The sequence below is a fragment of the Ranitomeya variabilis genome, chromosome 3 (genome assembly GCF_051348905.1).
Source record: "Ranitomeya variabilis isolate aRanVar5 chromosome 3, aRanVar5.hap1, whole genome shotgun sequence".
Lineage (NCBI taxonomy): Eukaryota > Metazoa > Chordata > Amphibia > Anura > Dendrobatidae > Ranitomeya > Ranitomeya variabilis.
Genome location: NC_135234.1, coordinates 93,789,236 through 93,806,167, shown reverse-complemented (window position 1 = coordinate 93,806,167; position 16,932 = coordinate 93,789,236). Strand labels below are relative to the sequence as shown.

At 41.4% G+C, this 16,932-nt stretch overlaps 1 protein-coding gene across 2 annotated transcripts in view; it reads left to right on the top strand.

The window, feature by feature from the left end:
- Positions 1–16,932, top strand: part of WSCD1 (WSC domain containing 1) — a 428,603-nt gene that overhangs the window by 391,783 nt on the left and 19,888 nt on the right. For both annotated transcript variants that reach the window (XM_077294396.1, XM_077294397.1), the window contains one exon: positions 10,355–10,532. In XM_077294396.1, the coding sequence (XP_077150511.1) occupies positions 10,355–10,532 (178 nt within the window). The remainder of the gene's footprint in view (positions 1–10,354; positions 10,533–16,932) is intronic.

Sequence of the window (16,932 nt, the reverse complement as noted above, 5' to 3'; positions counted from 1 at the left end):
CGGAGAGGAATTATTCCATCAGGGACAGGGAGTTGCTAGCAATGAAGTTAGCTTTTTCTGAGTGGAGACACCTCTTGGAGGGAGCTCGCTTTCCCTTCCAAGTATTCACCGACCACAAAAACTTGGTGTATATACAGACGGCCCAGCGGCTGAATTCTCGCCAGGCCAGATGGTCCCTGTTCTTCTCCCGGTTCCATTTTGCTCTCCATTTTCTCTCTGGTGAGAATTACATTCGCGCCGACTCTCTCTCCCGCTCCGTAGTGTCATCTGAGGAGGATGATGAGGAGCCGCGGCTTATTGTCCCCTCTGAGCGCCTGAGAACTGTGGCCCCGGTTTCGCTAGAGTCCGTGCCCCTGGGCAAGACTTTCGTACCAGCGAATTTGCGACCGGAGGTTCTCTCTTGGGCTCACTTGTCCAGAGTGGGTGGACATTTTGGAACCAAGAGGACATCTGAGCTTTTGGCGAGGACGTACTGGTGGCCGCATATGGCCCGTGACATCGGGGACTATATTCGGGCGTGTGTCTCCTGCGCCCAGAATCGGTCTTCACGGCAACGGCCTGCTGGGTTACTTTACCCCATGCCGGTGGCAGACAGGCCCTGGGAGATGGTCGGGATGGACTTTGTGGTGGGTTTGCCCAAGTCTCGCGGCTGTACCATCATTTGGGTCATCACCGATCATTTCTCGAAAATGGTGCATTTGGTGCCGCTACCACGGTTACCTTCTGCACGGGCCTTGGCGGCATTGTTCATTAAACATATTTTCCGCTTACATGGTATGCCTGATAAAGTTGTCAGCGACCGGGGTCCCCAGTTTGCGTCTCGGTTTCGGAGAGAGCTCTGCCGTTTACTCAGCATAGAGCTGAATCTCTCCTCTGCATATCATCCTGAGACGAATGGGTTGGTAGAGAGAACCAATCAGACTCTGGTGACATACCTATGACACTTTGTCTCTGCTAGGCATGATGACTGGGCATCTTTGCTACCTTGGGCGGAATTTGCCTTGAATAAAGCCGTAGCCAATTCCACTGGTCAGACTCCTTTTCTCCTTAATTACGGCCAGCATCTGCATATCCCTGTGCCCATGCCCGTGTCATCCACCGATTCTAGGGTGGCAGACTGGGCAGTGGAGGCACGTGACATCTGGGACCGCACACAGGTTGCCATCCGGGCCTCCAAGGAGAGAATGAGGGTCTCGGCTGATACACACAGGCGCCCCGCTCCGACCTTTGTTCCTAATAATAATAATAATAATAATTTTTATTTATATAGCGCCAACATATTCCGCAGCACTTTACAATTCCTGGCGACTTAGTGTGGCTCTCCGCCCGTAACATCAGGCTGCGAGTTGATTCCACTAAGTTTGCACCTCGCTACATTGGCCCGTTCAAGGTTCTGGAACAGGTGAACCCTGTGGTCTACCGTTTGGATATTCCTCCACGCCTTGGTATCACCGATACCTTTCACGTTTCCCTCTTAAAGCCCGTTCATTTGTCCCGGTTTTCTGAGTCATCTGCCGGGACATTGGGTTCATCCACGAATGAGTTTGAGGTGAATGCTATCGTGGGGCGCAAGGTGGTACGTGGCAAGAAATTTTATCTAGTGGATTGGAAGGGTCACGGTCCAGAGGATAGAACCTGGGAGCCTGTGGAGCACATTGCAGGCTCCGTTGCTTATTGCAGCTTTTGAGCGTACCGAGGCTCAAGGAGGGGGGGCCCCAGGAGGGGGGTAATGTTAGGAGTCGAGTTTCCTCTGCTGCACAGGGGTAATCTCGATCCGTCTCTGCTGTGGTTTCCCATTCTCCTTCGGCCGCAGTGGAGCCTGCTCAGCGGAGACGTCGGTCCCAGCGTCTCACTGAGTCTGATTCAGTGCAAAGGGTTTTTGCTGTCTCTCCAGGCTCTGCTATTGTACCCTGCACTGATCTACGGCGAACAGGCTTTTCTGGGACTAAGTCCTGCTTTGCACACACTGAGCATGCCCAGGGTAAGATCTCTCAGTGGAGATCAAGGGTCACATGCTCAGGTACTGCAGCCAAATCTATTGGTCCTTCTAGGAAGGTCCTGTAGGTATTCAGACTCAGTGGCAATCTCTCATTGGTCCTCTTCTTTAAGGTCCTGTACGTGCTGCAGCTATTTAATGCTCGCATGGCTGCACGGCCATGCGCCAGTATCTTCTAAAGTTACATGCTTTGCGCTACTGTGGTCATATGCATGAATGTGTTCAGAGACCCGGCTGAAATAAGTCCCTAGAATGCTGGCACCTCCGGCGAGGAGATTGTGTATGAGAGTATTCAGGGACCCAGCTGAAATAAGCCCCTAGAATGCTGGCACCTCCGGCGAGGAGTGTTGTGTGCATGCATGACCACTGACTGCTCTCTTCTGGGTAGTTAGCCTGTGTCTCTGAGAGTTAACAGGGCACAGAGCTTTGCTTTCTCAGCCGCTCTGTGTAGCTAACAGAGCTGGTTAATACCGCCATATAGTGCCGCCATTTACTTAGCGGCAGGATATTTCCTGCACGGTGGATCCCGGGTTGCGAACGCACCAATCACATCAATAAATATATTCTGTGCGTTCCGCAAACCCTAACACTGCCTATACACCTTCCATAGCTGTCTTTCATCCAGTGAGAAAAAATGTATTGGACATTAAAGTGTCAACTCTTCTTCGGAACCAAGTCCCATTGAGTAGTGTGTATTTTATATACTTTTTCTAAAGTCTACAAGGTCTTTAAGAGCAGTAATCAAACCTTTCTTTTGCTAAATATAATTTTATTTTTTTCATTGGAGTCAGTTCAATTATTTTGAATTAGCTTATAACATTTTGTGTGGATATAGGTAAGAGGTGGCCCCTTAACTCAACTGAGGCAGGAACAAACTAATGCTCATATCTTCCTTTCTGTTCTATTCTGAATGAAAAGATATATAGAAGATTCACTGTTTCAAGTCTTTGCAGCAGTAGGAGACTAGCCCATTTAATATTTTTCATGTACCTTGTAAATATCAGCATAATATAACAGAAACACTTTCATGTAATCAAAGCCCTAGGTATCACATTTCTCCCCAGATTCAAAATCTTCTTGTAATTATTTTGTGTAACAGAATAATTTACTAAGTGTCCTGACTCCTGACTCATTTTGTGGCAAAATGGTTAGGATACCCTTCTACAGTTATTATACATGAACAGCATTTCTTCTCACTTTCAATATTTCCCCAGAAACCCTAAGTACAAACATAGTCTCTGTCTTTGCCAACAAAGGCATCATGGATCAAAAATGTTATTAAGATCATTTTTCAAAATGACTGGAATGCAGGACAGTGGTCACGGACCTTCTGTTGTGTATTCCGCGTTGCATTTATACCTTGTTAAAATCAAAATAAGCAATGTTTTCTTTCTGTCTGCACTGTACTGGCTGGAAGTCTCTAATGTCTACTTCAATAGAGAGACGTTATCAATGTGAAACTAGGTGATTTGAAAGATTGTTATGTTTCTCTTGTGGGATTTTTAGTAATTGAGCTTGCAGTCTTTTTATCTATTGTACTTTTATTGGACAATTAGGAGAAGAAATTACAGACACTTAATGAATATATAGTGCTTGCCATTACAGTTCTGAAACTGCTTTTTCGTAGTGATGTGTTTGACAGATAATGATTGCGGTGAACAGCACCAAGATTTTTGTCACACAATTTTTAGTGTTGGATTCTGCTGATTGTCTTCTACAGTTTTTCCATTATTCAGTCTAGTATGGCATTCCATACATGTAAAACTGTAAATTAAGGCAAATTGAAATTGCATTTAGAATGCTTTAACTTTGTCATAGATACTACACTAGTGGCCATATACATAGTAACATAGTACAGTTGTGGCCAAAAGTATTGACACCCCTGCATTTCTGTCAGATAATACTCAGTTTCTTCCTGAAAATGATTGCAGTCACAAATTCTTTGGTATTATTATCTTCATTTAATTTGTCTTAAATGAAAAAACACAAAAGAGAATGAAGCAAAAAGCAAAACATTGATCATTTCACACAAAACCCCAAAGATGGGCCAGACAAAAGTATTGGCACCCTCAGCCTAATACTTGTTTTCATAACCTTTAGCCAAAATAACTGTGACCAACCGCTTCTGGTAACCATCAATGAGTTTCTTACAATGCTCTGCTTGAATTTTAGACCATTCTTCTTTGGCAAACTGCTCCAGGTCCCTGATACTTGAAGGGTGCCTTCTCCAAACTACCATTTTTAGATCTCTCCACAGGTGTTCTATGGGATGCAGGTCTGGACTCATTGCTGGCCACCTTAGAAGTCTCCAGTGCTTTCTCTCAAACCATTTTCTAGTGCTTTTTGAAGTGTGTTTTGGGTCATTGTCCTGCTGGAAGACCCATGACCTCTGAGGGAGACCCAGCTTTCTCACACTGGGCCCTACATTATGCTGCAAAATTTGTTGGTAGTCTTCAGACTTCATAATGCCATGCACACAGTCAAGCAGTCCAGTGCCAGAGGCAGCAAAGCAACCCCAAAACATCAGGGAACCTCTGCCATGTTTGACTGTAGGGACCATGTTCTTTTCTTTGAATGCCTCTTTTTTTCTCCTGTAAACTCTATGTTGATGCCTTTGCCCAAAAAGCTCTACTTTTGTCTCATCTGAGCAGAGAACATTCTTCCAAAACGTTTTAGGCTTTTTCAGGTAAGTTTTGGCAAACGCCAGCCTGGCTTTTTTATGTCTCGGGGTAAGAAGTGGGGTCTTCCTGGGCCTCCTACCATACAGTCCCTTTTCATTCAGACACCGACGGATAGTACGGGCTGACACTGTTGTACCCTCGGACTGCAGGGCAGCTTGAACTTGTTTGGATGTTAGTCGAGGTTCTTTATCCAACATCCGCACAATCTTGCGTTGAAATCTCTTGTCAATTTTTGTTTTTCGTCCACATCTAGGGAGGTTAGCCACAGTGCCATGGGCTTTAAACTTCTTGATGACACTGCGCACGGTAGACACAGGAACATTCAGGTCTTTGGAGATGGACTTGTAGCCTTGAGATTGCTCATGCTTCCTCACAATTTGATTTCTCAAGTCCTCAGACAGTTCTCTGGTCTTCTTTCTTTTCTCCATGCTCAATGTGGTACACACAAGGACACAGGACAGAGGTTGAGTCAACTTTAATCCATGTCAACTGGCTGCAAGTGTGATTTAGTTATTGCCAACACCTGTTAGGTGCCACAGGTAATTTACAGGTGCTGTTAGTTACACAAATTAGAGAAGCATCACATGATTTTTCGAACAGTGCCAATACTTTTGCCCACCCCCATTTTTATGTTTGGTGTGGAATTATATCCAATTTGGCTTTAGGACAATTCTTTTTGTGTTTTTTCATTTAAGACAAATTAAATGAAGATAATAATACCAAAGAATTTGTGATTGCAATCATTTTCAGGAAGAAACTGAGTATTATCTGACAGAATTGCAGGGGTGTCAATACTTTTGGCCACAACTGTAACATAGTAACATAGTTATTAAGGTTGAAGGAAGACTTTAATTTCATCTAGTTCTACCCATAGCCTAACCTAACATGTTGATCCAGATGAAGGCAAAAAAAACCATGGGGCAAAGACTAAGCTCCACATTGGGGAAAAAAATTCCTTCCCGACTCCACATACGGCAATCAGACTAGTTCCTTGGATCAACGCCCTATCAAGGAATCTAGTGTATATAATCTGTAACATTATACTTTTCAAGAAGGGTATCCAGTCCCCTCTTAAATTTAAGTAATGAATCACTCATTACAACATCATACGGCAGTGAGTTCCATAGTCTCACTGCTCTTACAGTAAAGAATCCGCGTCTGTTATTATGCTTAAACCTTATTTCCTCCAGACATAGAGGATGCCCCCTTGTCCCTGTCTCAGGTCTATGATTAAAAAGATCATCAGAAAGGTCTTTGTACTGTCTCCTCATATATTTATACATTAAAATAAGATCACCCCTTAGTCTTCATTTTTCCAAACTAAATAGCCCCAAGTGTAATAACCTGTCTTGGTATTGCAGACCCCCCAGTCCTCTAATAACCTTGGTCGCTCTTCTCTGCAATAAGATAGTACACGTTAATAAAAATGAAGTCTTTATGGACTTGTGCTTAGAGACCAGGGTTGTGGACGCATGCCCTATTAACAGATGTAAGATTGATTGCTCTAAGTGGGAGGTGCAAAACAATAACCTTGTAGTTGTGATACTTTTTAATGGCTAACAAAAATAAAACAAGTGATGTTAGAAAGCAAGCTTTCGAGACTACTTGGGTTTCTTCATCAAGCATGGAATAACAAAGCATCTGAAGAAACACAAATATAAACACACAAAGAGTAGCTACATGGCATAATAAGGGTATGTGCACAGGTCAGGATTTCTTGCAGAAATTTTCCTGACAAAAAAACGGACATTTCTGCCAGAAATCCGCATGCATTTATTTTGCATTTTTTTTCGCGTTTTTGACGCGTTTTTTGGTGTGGTTTTTTTGCACTTCTTCCCAATGCATAGAACAGCGGGAAAAATGCGGAAAATCCGCAAAATTAATGAACATGCTGCTTTTTTTACCGCGATGCGTTTTTTTCACGGAAAAAATGCACCATGTGCATAAAACATGCAGAATACATTCTAAATGATAGGATGCATAATGTATGCATTTTTAAAGAGTTTTTATAGGGTTTTTATCGCGAAAAAACAGGAAAAAAAATTTGAAAAAACCCGAACATGTGCACATACCCTTAATGGACATTTAAAAAGCAAACAGAACTTGGAGAGCGAGTCTATAGTTAGCTTAGATAAGTTGTGTGAAAGTTTAATTGTCTCAATATCCATGTAAGATCAAGACCTGATGACCTGACTGTCTCCTAAGCAGATTCCTTAGATTGTGTAGTAAGACGTAAATCCTTGTCAAATTTAGTCCTGTGTGGATGATATCAAAGGCTGTCATAAATTTTTGTTCCCAGACCCTTTGATGTTTTTGTGAGTTCAAGTTGCCTTTTAATATGACAACTTTAATATTGTTTGTTGTGTTCTAGTCACAGAAATGTTTGGCCAAAGGTAGATTTTTTTTTTGTCTGTTATCATGTGGCTCTCAGTTTATGTCAAGTTTCTCCAACATAGAGATGCCCAGTAGGACATATAGTGCAGAGAATTAAGTACACCCCATTGGGACAAGAACATGTGAATGTACCAGAAATCTTATAGTCCTAGTGTATAGATCCAACGTAGTTCCTTCTTTTTTAGAGTTAAAATTCTAAAAAAGAAGGAACTACGTTGGATCTATACACTAGGGTCATTACAACCAAAAGGCCTGAATATTGATTTCAATCTTCATGCTTGTGTATCCTGAGCTAGTGAATATATGTTATGGGTCACTCATCAGTATTTGTTTTTAATTGGCATCCATTAGGGATATGTATTTAATCATTTTTTTTTTTCTTTCTGTTTTTCTTTTAGGTGGGATGGCCACAGTCGGCTGGTTGGAGGCATGGGTTGACTTTGAATCATAACAAGATTGGTATTCGTATGGCAGGGTGTATTCACCTGTGATTTCCCTCTCTATGCCCCCCGACTGTCGCTTAAAATTATACACTAATAATGTCTACTGGGTTATAGGTTTAATATGAATAGGGGATAGGTTGGAGTTTGGTTTATTCTTATGGGGAATGATTGCTCCTTTTGTAATCTCTGCTAGAGCCTCGGATGTTGTGCCTGTTGCCCTGGTGACCGACGCTGCCTCGTGTCACATGATGCGGTGAGTAATGGGTGGGCGGGCGGCGTCGCTGGCTGGTTGATCCACTACATGTGGATGCTTCCTATTCACGACGTGCCTGCGCACTCATATTGCCGCTATCTGGGGACCGGAGCAGGTTGCCGGATCATGGTGTGGACACTTCCGGTCTATGGTGCGCGTGCACACACATACCGCCGCGATTTGATGATCGGGACAAGACGCCAGAGTATGACGTGAGTGTGTTATGCTCACTATGAGCCTGTGAGGGCTATTTTAAGTGGAGACATATACATGTCCGATTGTCTTAAGATCACTGATAGGTGGTTGGACCTGATTTGGCGGCATACTGTGAGAGATCTGATTGGCCTGGAATCATGCCCGTACTTGGCGTGGATTGGTGGAGATCTCCATGACAACCGGAATGTACTAAAGGGATTGCACAGTACTTTGTTTATATTTATTAGTCTGTATAAGTTCACTGTATTTTGATATTTTTGTACTGCTATATATACTAGCTTGAGCTGGTTTTTAATAGGTGGATGTCTGATGTTTGTTTTGTAATCTGATGTAATATTTATGATCTGTGGGCGGCTACTGAATGGTGATTGGTGCCCTGCGTGGTATCCACACTATTTAAGGCCGGCCTTTTGTATTTTGTGTATGCTTGAAAAAGACCTACTTTAGGTCGAAACGTTGCTACTTTTATGGCATAATAAAGCTACTTTTCGTTTTACCATTACACCTGGATGGAGCGCTGTGATCTTTCTTTGGAGGAGGGAGACAGCTATCAATCAGTATGACATGAGCAGAGATGGCCCATTCAGAGAGTAGAGCAGATGAGAAAAAGCTGCTCTGTCAATGACAAATCATGTGTAGTAGGAGAATCGCCAACAGGAGTGTCTGTGACTGCTCTCATCTGGAAGAGATTGTCTCCAGGCAGAACAGGCAGGTTAGCAACTACCTGTCGGTAAATTCTTGGCCCCATACAAAAAATAAGCAAAGTCCTGGACAGCCCCCTTTTCTGTTAGCACAAAGTATCACAGATCTATTCACGCATCCATCAATATGATGGATCCGAAAAGAAAATCGGTCAAATTCATAGCTTTTCCTATTTTGATCCAATTTTGAGAATTAGCATAACATGTACTCAGATGGTCTGTATGCTGTCCGATGAAAAAGTGAGCATCAGAGAGACATTCAGTCAGTTATGTGAATCCACTCTTAGGCTCAAAATTTGAGTTTAGGCTGCTACAATATTTAAAGACCTACTTTAAGGTCCTCAGAGCTCATTTTTTAACTAAAGAAGTCTTACTATATCTATTATTGACTAATGGCTTTAATACTGAGACACAGATGTGCCCTTTCTTGCCTTTGCTCTTTATTCAACATTTCCTTAGATGAATGATGTTGATGTGTTAACACCAGATTTTTCAAGGGTGTAGCTAGCATGTTGCAGTATTGTATTGAATTTTTTTGTTGGAAATTTGGGTCACAAACTCTAAAAAAGATCACCGTCTAGACATAATGTTTCAACTTTTTAAGTATTTTAAGAAAGTAATATTTTTTTATTACAAGCTAGATCCTAGATTGCTGTCTAGCATAGGTATTGTAAGAGGTTATTTCTTAGTCTAGTACTCTGAGCTAAAGCAGAACTATTTTTACTATGAGTGTATATGATTAAATTATAATTGAACTTCAGATCCTCAGAAGCTCCACCATGATAAATGGCTAACGCATACCATATCTGGCAGATAATTATAGAGCAATTTTTTAGGTCAACCCAAAGCACACATTTGGGCCCACCTATTCACCATAGCGTTCCAGTGCTTCCTTCACTTATGTTATAACTAGGATTAGAAATCTCAGCATAATAACAACCATAGGAATTGGAATTGCTTATTTCTTTGCATCAATTACGTATGTTGAAAAAATTGACATAGAGTGATAAATGTCTTCATAAGTTCAGGTGGAAATGAGCCCATAAGGATATATAGGGAATATTTTCCTCTAGTCAGGTTCCATCTGTAGGGTAAATGAAGTGAAATATCTAATTTCATTCATATCGGAAACATGTCTGAACTTGCTTAGATTCTAGTCTCCAAAGAATCATTTACACTTCTCTACTTTCTAACTGTGAAGTTTAAGGAAGAGAAGGTCACAAGATTAAAAGAGGATGCCGTGGAGAGATAGAGGATGAAATTTCTGCATATTAATGTGCAGCAAACAATACTCTGCCTATTAACAGCTCTGTGTGAGAGTATGAAAAATGTACAAGTTACTGAGATCCATCATCTCACTCGGCAGGATCTCTCACCAATTCTTTGTGCAGATTTGTATAGTCTTACAAATATATTCTCAATATCCTGCTTCTTCACAGTCAATCATTTGTCTTCTCACTGGTGCCATAAATAAATTATATATGTATGCAAACGCCTCATTTTATCCTCTAATGTGATTTAATATAAACATTATATAGCACATTAATATCAATTCTGGTAACTTCACTCCTTCCATACCTCCTATAATGTAACTCTTGCTGACTAGCTGTTTTCATTTTAAGGTGATATTTTCTTGTCTAACCATGTATGATTGTTCTGTCTCCTCATAGGAATACCCATTAGCGATTATCCAATGGCCGGAATGCTTCTGTGGTTACCCTACAGTTCAGTTTAACCTTTATGAACGCCTGGATTCCTCTTTTTGTTCTGGGTCCTTGAATGACAGTAGTGGATTAGATGTCGCAAGGGATGACAATTACTATTCAGTCTACCAAACTCCCATGCAAGGTAAGGATGCTAAATTGTGGATCCTTCGTCTTTCCAGAAAGGTGCTCATTATTGTAGCAGAAACAAACACTGGAATTATGTAAGATGATGACTTATTTTATGAAATGGGCCTTGGTGTGCATAGACTTTAAAATGTTTAGAAATTCGGACCAAAAGGTTAATGCAAACATAAAGTTAATCATAAAACTTCAACTTTGCCATAAAATCTAGTAATAAAGATGACACTGCTGAAGGATAGTAATTGAACATTTTGATTTATTTTCACTAGTCTCTTGTAACTAAATTTAGTATCTCCTTCTGACCTTGCTTAGGAAAATGTGATGTTCCAATGGCCTCATTATGAATAAAAATGTGTTTAGTGACAGTAGGCGTCAGTTTTCAGAGTTTGCTATTACAATAACAAAGACTTTTTTATAATAACCTTTTGTCAGGTTGCTGTTAGGGATTCTAATGTTTTATTGTAAAAAAAACTATTATGTTTCAAAAATATTAAAGCTAAAAGAGACATGTCCATCATCCCACACCCATAGAAGGTCCACCTAGTGGCTAGCATTTTGCATTGACTTTTTTGGAGAAAGGCCCCAATATTTTTAAATAAAGTAATTTAAATATGGCATATTTAGCACATTATCAAAGGAGATCAAGTTGTTACTTAGGTTTGAGATAGATTCATGAAAATTAATGAGGTTCTGCAAGAAGGTAGTAAAATGCCACGATCACATAGTTCAAACAGCAGCCCATTTTAGCCACGTTTCAGAATAGGCTGAAGTATGAAGAAACGCAGCTCCCAAGTCTCTCAGTGGATAGAAGTTGAATTGTAAATACACATACTTGTGAGCTTTTGGAGAATTGTGTGATAGCAAGTCAAATAAATCTTCTCCTTTCTTGACTGAGCGGAAATATTTTTTTTCCTTCATCGTCAGTCCACCTTGTGCAGGAGAAAATTTATTTCTTCTCCTGTCACAACACTTCCCCTGATGAAGCCGTTCTGATTACAGCAATATGCGTGGGACCACGTTTGGTCCTCCACTCATGTCCCCATCTGCTTGGACTTTCCTGCTTGTATGATCCAACCCTGGAAGTGTTGCTGTGAGTGCCTCATTTGATACACTTGGCTATAGTGCTGGTGGCTTTTTCTTCTTATCGGCTGGGTGGCTACTTGTTATCCTTTCACTAGCCTATGCCTCATATATCCGCTCTTTACCGCGTTTCTTATCACAGCTTAGGTTTGGGTCCTTTCATGGTATTCTGACTGCAGGGGTTCCTCATGCTGAATTTGCAAAATTGAACTTCTAGACCCTCATTTGGGTCTTATGGGTCATATTAGGGACATAGTCCTAACTTATTCTTATATATTATTGTATTTATCAGTCATATAGACTCCAGGGTGCACGTCACAATATTCATCATGAGCCATATTGCTTTACTGCTGTAGGGTTGTTATATACAAATTGCACCCTGTTGAATTCCATCTTTTGGAGGGGGTTTTGATTGGTTGTACCCACATGTTTTTACTTATGTTTTATGTTACGTTTTGCAATTGTGTGCCAAAAAAAAATTATTTTTTACTTAATTGATTCTTTTTGGTGTAGCGTGCATGCCCTACAGTAGTGCTTTTCTCCTTTTTGCTTTAACACTTTTCCAGCAGCTCACTGTTATGTGTGCTTACAATACAGCTCCTCTGTCAGTTTAGACAAAGATCTCAAGAGCTGTGTTCCTTCAGACTACAGCCCGTCCTGAAAAGTGATTAGCACAGGCTGCTGTTTGAATTACGTGACAGCAGAAAACCCATCAAAAGGACACAAGAAGTTAAAAAAAAACTTAGGGAAGAAAGGCAGCCATATTTACCAACACAGGTGACAAAACTAATGCAGTGTGCGATGCAGCAGCCCCACCCTTGATAAAGGTGGAGGCAGTTCAGGTGCAAAATACTGATGAAACACCCACTCACACACCTATCATTCATATAGGAACGCATGCCTAATATAATAAATGCACAGGGATAAGGCTTGTATGGGGCGTCTGTCGCACATATGCAGAGCACAGACTATGGCTTCAATTACGGGGGCCATTTTATTACCGATTAAGTGAACTCCTTTAATGTTCTTTGGTCTAACTTAAAACTAACTGATTTTACTCACCAATTTTGTACATTTTGTCTGTGTTACCACTGGCGAAAAACAGTATGCAGCAGTATGCAATGTCAAAGTGTTTCTAACCTGCAAATCAGAGCTACGCTGTCCACAAATATTGCATTTTAAGCAGTTGGCTAATATCCAAGTATTAGTGAATGCCATTTCATGAATCTGTCAATGAGCAAATCTCTTATAGTTGTGCAATAAACAGCTGCTGGCAGCTATTGTTGATGATGGACTGGCAACCACAGACATTTCTTTATTACAGGCAGCTACAATAGTCAGATAGCTTAATTTAGTGACACAAGACATGTTTGCTGACAGCAATGCTAGGAGACTTATTAGAAATTCACTGAAAGTGGATTTAGGGCACAGCGGTTTAATTAACTTGATTTTATAGCAGCACCAATGTAAAATGCATTGTACAATAAGGGTTGAAACACCTTCAGGCTCCCTGCCTATACATGTATCTGGTGTTTCAATAATATGCCCACATGGTAGCATAGTCCAATCTCTTCGATCTTAGATATTATAGTCTATTGGGGTTTATAGAAGGCCAGACGTGGTGAAAGATTTGACTTGGCAACAGACTAGAAGAAAAAATATATTATTTTGTGCATTAATATGAATAGGAATTATTTAAGGTAGATTGTAAGACAAAATTGAAATATAAAATAATTTAGACAGCCTAATGTACATTGGTATACTAATGTGGTCTGCAACATACTGCCTATTATACATTAATGCTCATTAATCTTTATATTGTTGCAGGAGATTACAAATATGGTAGATTACTAATGCTTAAAGCAATGTTTCCCAATTGGGGTGCCTTTAAACCCTCCAGTGACTCCTCAACATTTTAGTTAAAACTAACTGTGGGAGCGCAGGTCAAGGCGCTAGGCAGGAAGCCCCATGGGACTACATGCAGCACTGCTGATTTGTTCCATTGCCGTAATGTCTTTAAAGGGAACCTGTCACTATGAACATTCAGTCCAATATGCAAGCATCATGTTATAGAGCTGAAGGAGCTGAGCAGATTGATATATAGTTTTGTGAGAAAAGATTCAGTACAATCCTTATGTTAGTAATGTTATCCTCTGCTCCAGTGGGCGGTACTATCAGTGATTGACAGAATTGTTTCTGTAAGTCTAAATATAGAAATGGCTATCGGTTAGTGTATAGTGTATTCTTATACTTAGAAGTCAATTTGTATATTTAAGGGGTTGTCCAGGCTTAAGCTACAAGTCTACAGTCACTTGATGTGACTGTAGACTTTTGAATCCTCACATAGCACGCACTGCACCCTGTGAGAATTCTCCTCCGCTGATGCTGGGAGTCAGGTGACTGCAAGTATGCAATATGCATACTATTGTCCACATTCCTACTAGATAGGTGCAGCCTCACTCAAAGCAAGTGTATTGAACAAAGCCGTTTAGTCAGAATGATGTTAGAGTATGCATGTTGCATACTTGCACTTACATGACCACCGGCATCAAAGAATCCTCACAGTGTGCAATGTGCGTTCTGTGTGAAGTCAAGTCTGCAGTCATGTAGAGTGACTGCAGACTTGTGGCTTAAGACCAGACAGCCCCTTTAAAACGAAGCTGTCATCAAGATTTTGCTAAATACACTACAGGTATTGTCAAGGTTGGCATTGTTATACTGATTAAAATGATACCTCAGTTGAATAAATCCATCTTGTGGTTGTTGTTTAATCTTTGCAGGTTTCAGTTAATGAGATTCTCGTGTTTTGGGGCGGCCTGGGGGCAGGGCCTTTTTTGGTGCTCTGGCCTAATATGCATCATTGTGGCTTAAATGACAGGTCATTGATCCTTCCGTGACCTGACTCCTATTTTAAATATTGCAACTATTTTGCTGGAGGTACATTTTATTTTTTCAAGGACCACAGTATTAACTGCAACATTTAAAATAGGCAGGTCACTGAAGCATCAGTGACCTGTGATTTAGGCAACAACGATAAACAGGAGGCCAAAGCACCAGATAAAGACCCACCCACAGGCCAACCCGAAGCACGAGCATCTCATTAACTGAAAACTGCAAGCAAAGATTAAACAACCACAAGACTGATTTTTTCAACCCAGGTATCATTTTAATCAGTGTAACAGCGGCAACGTGACAATGCTTGTAGTTTACTTAGCAAAATCCTGATCACAAGTTCGCTTTAACCCCTTCATGACCCAGCCTATTTAGACCTTAAAGGGAACCTGTCACCCCGTTTTTTCCGTATGAGATAAAAATACTGTTAAATAGGGCCTGAGCTGTGCATTACAATAGTGTATTTTGTGGACCCTGATTCCCCACCTATGCTGCTGAAATGCGTTACCAAAGTAGTCGTTTTCGCCTGTCAATCAGGCTGGTCTGGTCAGATGGGCATGGTGTCTTCCCCCAGATCTTGCTTAGTTTTCCGTTGGTGGTGTAGTGGTGTGCGCATGCCCAAGTCCAGAATCCACTGCACAGGGGAGGAAAAATAGCCAGATCTGCGCCATTCCCCTGGTGATCGGTGGGGGCGGCCATCTTCCTGTGGCCGCTCGTGCGCAGATCGAGCGCTCTGCTGCCCGGGGCTTCAGGAAAATGGCCGCGGGTTGCCACGCGTGCGCAGATGGAGATCGCGGCGGCCATTTTCCTGAAGCAGAGATACAAACTCTGCTTCAGGAAAATGGCTGCCGCAATCTCCATCTGCGCACGCGCGGCATCCCACTTCCATTTTCCTGAAGCCCCAGGCAGCAGAGCGCTCGATCTGTGCACGCGCGGCCACAGGAAGATGGCCGCCCCCACCGATGACCAGGGGAATGGCGCAGATCGTGCTATTTTCCCTCCCCTGTGCAGTGGATTCTGGACTTGGGCATGCGCACACCACTACGCCACCAACGGAAAACTAAGCAAAATCTGGGGGAAGACACCACGCCCATCTGACCAGACCAGCCTGATTGACAGGCGAAAATGACTACTTTGGTAACGTATTTCGGCAGCATAGGTGGGGAATCGGGGTCCACAAAATACACTATTGTAATGCACAGCTCAGGCCCTATTTAACAGTATTTTTATCTCATACGGAAAAAACGGGATGACAGGTTCCCTTTAATGACCTGGCCGTTTTTTGCAATTCTGACCAGTGTCCCTTTATGAGGTAATAACTCAGGAACGCTTCAACTGATCCTAGTGGTTCTGAGATTATTTTTTCGTGACATATTGGGCTTCATGTTAGTGGTAAATTTAGGTCTATAATTTTTGCGTTTATGTGTGAAAAAATGGAAATTTGGCGAAAATTTTGAAAATTTTGCCATTTTCAAATTTTGAATTTTTATTCTGCTAAACGAGAGAGTTATGTGACACAAAATAGTTAATAAATAACATTACCCACATGTCTACTTTACATCAGCACAATTTTGGAAACACATTTTTTTTTCTAGGAAGTCATAAGGGTTAAAATTTGACCAGCGATTTCTCATTTTTACAACGAAATTTACAAAACCATTTTTTTAGGGACCACCTCACATTTGAAGTCAGTTTGAGGGGTCTATATGGCTGAAAATATCCAAAAGTGACACCATTCGAGAAACTGCACCCCTCAAGGTGCTCAAAACCACATTCAAAAAGTTTATTAACCCTTCAGGTGCTTCACAGCAGCAGAAGCAACATGGAAGGAAAAAAAATGAACATTTAACTTTTTAGTCACAAAAATGATTTTTAGCAACAATTTTTTTATTTTCCCAAGGGTAAAAAGAGAAACTGGACCCCAAAAGTTATTGTACAATTTGTCCTGAGTTTGCCAATACCCCATATGGGGGGAACCACTGTTTGGGCGCACGACAGGGCTCGGAAGGGAAGGAGCGCCATTTGACTTTTTCAATGAAAAATTGGCTCCAATCTTTAGCGGACACCGTGTCACGTTTGGAGAGCCCCTGTGTGCCTAAACATTGGAGCTCCCCCACAAGTGACCCCATTTTGGAAACTAGACCCCCCAAGGAGCTTATCTAGATGCATAGTGAGCACTTCGAACCCCCAGGTGCTTCACAAATTGATCTGTAAAAATGAAAAAGTACTTTTTTTTTTTTACAAAAAAATTTATTTTAGCCTCAATTTTTTCATTTTCACATGGGCAACAGGATAAAATGGATCCTAAAATGTGTTGGGCAATTTCTCCTGAGAACAACGATACCTCATATGTGGTCACAAACCACTTTTTGTGCACACAGCAAGGCTCAGAAGGGAAGGAGCGCCATTTGACTTTTGAATGTGCGGTG